Below are 5,912 nucleotides of genomic sequence, written 5' to 3' on the forward strand. Positions count from 1 at the left end.
GAGCCAGCTGGGCGAGCGTTAGGCAAAAGTTCTTGACTGGATATTGGTCAAAGCCACTCCCCGTTATTTTATTGTTTTAAGCTGTAACCTTAAATTGTTTTTAAATGGACTGTTAGCCAGCCCTGAGTCCACTTGTGGAGAGGGCAGGATAGAAAATGAAAATAATAAATAAATAAATGACATCAGAAGTTTAATTTCTCTTTATGTCTCTTTCCTGCCAGTCTTCCTTGTTAGCATAATGAGTGAGTGTATCTCCATCCACGTGGGCCAGGCTGGCGTTCAGATGGGCAGTGCCTGCTGGGAGCTCTACTGTCTTGAACATGGCATCCAACCTGATGGGCAGATGCCCAGTGACAAGACCATTGGGGGAGGAGATGATTCCTTCAACACCTTCTTCAGTGAGACAGGTGCTGGCAGGCATGTCCCCAGGGCCATCTTTGTGGATTTGGAGCCAACGGTGATTGATGAAGTGCGCACTGGAACTTACCGCCAGCTCTTCCACCCTGAGCAGCTCATTACCGGCAAAGAAGATGCTGCTAACATCTATGCCCGGGGCTACTACACCATTGGCAAAGACATCATTGACTTGGTTCTGGATAGGATCAGGAAGCTGGCTGATCAGTGCACCGATCTCCAAGGCTTCCTGGTCTTCCGCAGCTTTGGGGGTGGCACTGGGTCTGGTTTCACTTCTCTGCTGATGGAGCGGCTCTCCATTGACTATGGCAAGAAGTCCAAGATGGAGTTCTCTGTCTACCCAGCTCCTCGGGTCTCCACCGCTGTCGTTGAGCCCTACAACTCCATTCTGACCACCCACACCACTTTGGAGCACTTTGACTGTGCCTTCATGGTGGACAACGAGGCCATCTTTGACATCTGCCGCAGGAACCTTGACATTGAATGCCCCACCTGCACCGACCTCAACTGCCTCATTAGCCAAATTGTGACCTCCATCACCGCCTCCCTGCGATTCGATGGTGCCTTGAATGTCAACATGACAGAATTCCGGACCAATTTGGTGCCCTTTCCTCGTCTCCATTTCCCTCTGGCTGCTTATGCCCCAGTCACCTCTGCAGAGAAAGCTTTTCACAAACAGCTCTCTGTAGCAGAGATCACCAATGCTTGCTTTGACCCAGCCAACCAGATGGTGAAATGTAACCCTCGCCATGGTAAATACATGGCCTGCTGCCTGTTGTACCGAGGTGACGTTGTTTCCAAAGACATCATTGCTGCTGTTGCCGCCATCAAGACCAAGCGTAGCATCCAGTTTGTGGACTGGTGCCCCACTTGTTTTAAGGTTGGTATCAACGACCAGCCCCCCGCAGTGGTCCCTGGGGGTGATCTGGCCAAAGTTCAGCGTGCCGTCTGCATGCTGAGCAACACCACAGCCATAGCTGAGGCCTGGGCTCGCCTGGACCACAAGTTTGACCTGATGTATGCCAAACGGGCCTTTGTCCACTGGTACGTAGAGGAAGGAATGGAGGAAGGAGACTTCTCAGAAGCTCGAGAGGACTTGGCTGCCCTAGAGAAGGATTATGAAGAGGTTGGGATGGATTCTGTTGAAGGAGATGGGGAGGAGGAGGGAGAGGAATATTGAGCCTGCTGGCCTCTGTCTTTCTGCTGGCTCATCTCCGTGCTTTTTCAGCTTGACACACTTAGCTAAATTGTTAACTGGGTGGTGTTACTAGGAAAGAGCGCAGCAGTCTTCACTAGGCCATCCTGCCATTCCACTTTGCAATCATGTTGATTTTCAATGCCTTTGTAAGCATATCATGTCTGTGAAATAAAAGTCATACTTTTTAAAAAAAGTATAGATTATTAAGTGTGGGCCTGGACCAGGTTCAGCCCCATCAAATGGGAAATTGAGATGTCTATGCCCCCGCTTCTAAGTGATACTCTTTTTGGAGAGGGGGATAGTTTTGTTTTTTTAAGGTTTGTTTGCGCCCTGCCCCCACATTTCTCAGCTTCAGCCTACCTCCTGGGCACGTGAGTGTGAGTGTGCACCTGGAAGTCATGGCAACCTCTGGTGACTGACCCCTACTGGGAGCCTGGAGGATATTCAAGGAGGTGGCTGAATAAAGCCTGCCCTGCCCCCCAGCTTTGGTGTTCCAAGGAGGCCTCCCATCCAAGGACTTGCCAGAGATCTGATGAGATCGGGGTTGCCTGGGCTATCCAGCTTGGGGCCTTCTACGTGATACTTTTAAAAGGTGATACTTTAAAAAAGCAATACTTTAACCAAATCTGATGGCCTCAAAGTTTCTGTTTGACAGTCTCTGTGTCAGTGTCCCCTATGCTCATTGAACCCATGACTTTTAGTGGTGCTGAATCTTTTTTCCTTGTTAAATTAATTTTTGATAGTCATGGCATCAGCCGCCCTGCAAGGCAAGCAGCCTTCCATGATTCCCTCCACATTGAAGACGAAGGAGATGGGCTGAGTGGTTTGTTTCAAGAAAACCTCGCTCTCCAAGTTGCTCCCAGAATGGTGACCTGTTTCAAAGCTTTCTCCAGCCCTCTAGATGATGAAGTAGAAGAGCTTGGATTTATACTCCACCCTTCACTACTCATAGGAGTCTCAGAGCAGCTTACAATCTCCATTCCCCTTTCCCTCCCCACAACAGACACCCTGACAGAAACTGCTCTTGAGAGGAACAGCTCTGAGAGAATCATAGAATCATAGAGTTGGAAGGGACCACCAGGGTCATCTAGGCCAACCCCCTGCACAATGCAGAAAATTCACAGACACCTCCCCCTAAATTCACAGGATCAGCCTTGCTGTCAGATGACCATCTAGCCTCTGTTTCAAAACCTCCAAGGAAGGAGAGCCCATCAGAGAGATTTATGACTGACCCAAGGGCATGCCAGCAGCTGCATGTGGGGAATCAAAACCAGTTTTCCCACATAAGAGTCTGTGCATTTAACCACTACACCAAACTGGCTTAACCACAACACCACCTCAGCAAGCCGCTCTCTCGGTTTCCATCTCCTCTCACCTGCAATATGTGGACAGTAATATTGGGTTACCTTTTACAGGGCTGCAAGAAAGGTCATGTTACATGAAATGTTCTGAACTAGGGATGATTGCAAAACCTGGGTCAGATCTTGCATTCCAGTCAGGGTCCTTTGGGCTTCTCCTCAGATCAAACCTGTATCCACTGGGAAACCCGTGAGCAGACTGAACAAATTCTTCATTTAAAAATCCTATTTAGCTATTGTGGACAGCTTTAAGTGCTGTCATGAATATGAACTTTTGGGATCCTATTAAAAACACTGACATGGTTTTCCTCAAAGCCCCAGATGTCGTCCTGGACACTGGGGGGAATTATTTTTCTGAAGACTTCAGGCACACTTTTTTTTTTTGCAATTAAGGCATCCTTGAAAAGCATAGAAGAGCCCCGTGGCGCAGAGTGTTAAAGCTGCAGTACTGCAGTCCTAAACTCTGCTCATGACCTGAGTTCGATCCCCGGCGGTAGCTGGGTTTTCAGGTAGCCGGCTCAGCCTTCCATCCTTCCGAGGTCGGTCAAAGGAGTCCCCAGCTTGCTGGGGGAAAAGCGTCGATGACTGGGGAAGGCAATGGCAAACCACCCCGTAAAAAGTTCTGCCATGAAAACGTTGTGAAAGCAGCGTCACCCCAGAGTGGGAAACGACTGGTGCTTGCACAGGGGACCTTTCCTGAAAAGCACACCCAGATACTCAGGTGTGTTATCGAAGGTGAAATTGAAAACCTGTGTCATAGCTGGCAGCTACAGTTGCCGTTCTCTAGTGTGGGGTCTCCAACTTTTGGAGCCTGCAGCCACCTTTAGCCTTCTGGCATTGTGTGGTGCGCACAACCAAACAATGGCTGCCACAGGAGGCGGGGCCAGCCATACAACTGTAGCTGCAGCTCACCTTCAGTCTCCCTGTGAAGTTCCCTGTGCTGTGGGGGCAACTGCTGCCAAAACAACATTCTTAAAAATTTGCATAGTCAATCAGCTTTCCAATGACCAATCAGAAGCCTCTCTGGGCAAAAACCCGCATGACTCCACCCAGTTTCTGAAAAAAAAATTGGTGGGCACCAATGTTGCCTCTAAGCTGCGGAGTCTTGTGAGCTACTGCAGGCTTCTTCAGGAGGTGGTGGGCTCTCCGTCCTTGGAGGTTTTCCAGCAGAGGCTAGATGGCCATCTGACAGCAACAAAGATCCTGTGAATTTAGGGAGCGGTATTTGCAAGTTTCCTGCATTGTGCAGGGGGTTGGACTAGATGACCCTGGAGGTACCTTCCAATTGTATTATTCTATGATTCTACTGGTATTAAAGTTGTGAGCTCCTGCCTAAATTATTGTGCTCTGGGGTCATCCTTCCTGATCTAAGACAAAAATATGTGAACTGGGGGCTAAAAATCTGTGAGCCAGCTCACACGAATTCAGCCTAGAGGGAACACTGGTGGGCACCCCGTTGAAGACTCTGCTGTGGACCTCCTGATGGCACCTGAGTTTTAGCCATTATGTGACATGGATGGTTGGGCTGGATGGGCCGTTGGCCTGATCCAACATGGCTTTCCTTATGTTTTTACCAATACTCCTTGTAAGCTGCGGAGTGTTGTGAGCAAAAAATTCTGCTTTGTGAGCTACTGGCATTAAAGTTGTGAGCTACTGCATAAATTAGTGTGCTCTGGGGTCATCCTTCCTGAGCTGAGACAAAATGTGTGAGCCGGAGGCTAAAGATCTGTGAGTTGGCTCACACTAACTCAGCTTAGAGGGAACACTGCTGTAGTCTGATCTTCCTTTGCATACATAACTGACTAGGTTGATGTTTGTCCAGTCTCGCAAAAGGTGGTATTCCTTCTGCCGCGTGGGCCAAAGGGCCATGCCTTTTCTGAAAGACCTCTGCCGCCTGTCAGTTTATAACAACTTGCCTTACAAGGACTGAACAATATTTTCCTTTATTTTTTGTCAAACCCTCTGCTTGATTAATGAGGGTCACATGCTTTAAAGATCGGAACTGTTTGAACGGGATTAACCTCGTTGATTGACTAAATATTGGAGCCCTATTAGTATTCTAATACACACAGAGGCGGTATTTTATTTTCATTTTTTTTTCGTTGTCATCTTAACAAAATGGTATTTGTCCTTCCGCTGACTGAAGTCCCAGAGAGGACAGGAGCCGTTTGCAGACCTCTGCCTGTCACAAAGGAGGGTAATTTTGCAGAGAAGATGTTGAGCTCAGGAGCCGTGAATAGGAACCTGCCTAGAATCATCTCGCCAGTTTGTTGTGCTAATGACAAGAAGGCAACATGAATAGCAGCAGGTGCTTCTTCCGGGTCCCCCAGTGGGTATTTTCTCTGCTGATTCAGCCTTTGTTTCCAATCCCCCTTGCAGGTGTTTCTCGGAGGATAAACGAGGCAAGGACATGTAGATGCGGGAGGGAGGGGGAAGGGGAAGGGGTCTTGAAGCTTGCCGAGGACACTGGAGGCCACACTGACCATTCTATCACGGGCTTTTTTTGTAGCAGGAACTCCTTTGCATATTAGGTCACACCCCCTTGATGTAGCCAATCCTCCAAGAGCTTACAGGACTCTTCTTAGAAGAAGATGATGATATTGGATTTATATTCCACCCTATACTCTGAATGTCAGAGTCTCAGAGCATTCACAATCTCCTTTACCTCCCCCCCCCCCCACAACAGACACCCTGTGAGGTGGGTGGGGCTGAGAGAGCTCTTGCAGCAGCTTCCCTTTCAAGGACACCTCCCACGAGAGCTATGGCTGAACCAAGGCCATTCCAGCAGCTGCAAGTGGAGGATTGGGAAATCAAACCCGGTTCTCCCAGATGAGAGTCCACACACTTAACCACTATACCAAACTGGCTCTTCTACAGGGCCTACTGTAAGCTCTTGGAGGATTGGCTACATCAGGGCTGTGTGGCCTACTATGCAGAGGAGT

The 5,912-nt window shown here is 48.8% G+C and overlaps 1 protein-coding gene across 1 annotated transcript; it reads left to right on the plus strand.

Moving 5' to 3' along the window:
* Window positions 1-203: 203 nt before the first annotated feature.
* On the plus strand, window positions 204-1,805 carry LOC132588234 (tubulin alpha-1B chain-like). The gene has a single exon (XM_060260587.1). The coding sequence runs from the start codon at window positions 239-241 to the stop codon at window positions 1,592-1,594; it is 1,356 nt and encodes a 451-aa protein (XP_060116570.1). The 5' UTR covers window positions 204-238; the 3' UTR covers window positions 1,595-1,805.
* The last annotated feature ends 4,107 nt before the right edge of the window (window positions 1,806-5,912 follow it).

This window comes from Heteronotia binoei, chromosome 20 (genome assembly GCF_032191835.1).
Source record: "Heteronotia binoei isolate CCM8104 ecotype False Entrance Well chromosome 20, APGP_CSIRO_Hbin_v1, whole genome shotgun sequence".
NCBI classification, from domain to species: Eukaryota; Metazoa; Chordata; class Lepidosauria; order Squamata; family Gekkonidae; genus Heteronotia; species Heteronotia binoei.

What these genes read in the sequence shown, in the direction of transcription:
- LOC132588234 (XM_060260587.1), top strand. Translation starts at nt 239, where the DNA reads ATGAGTGAGTGTATCTCCATCCACGTGGGCCAGGCTGGCGTTCAGATG.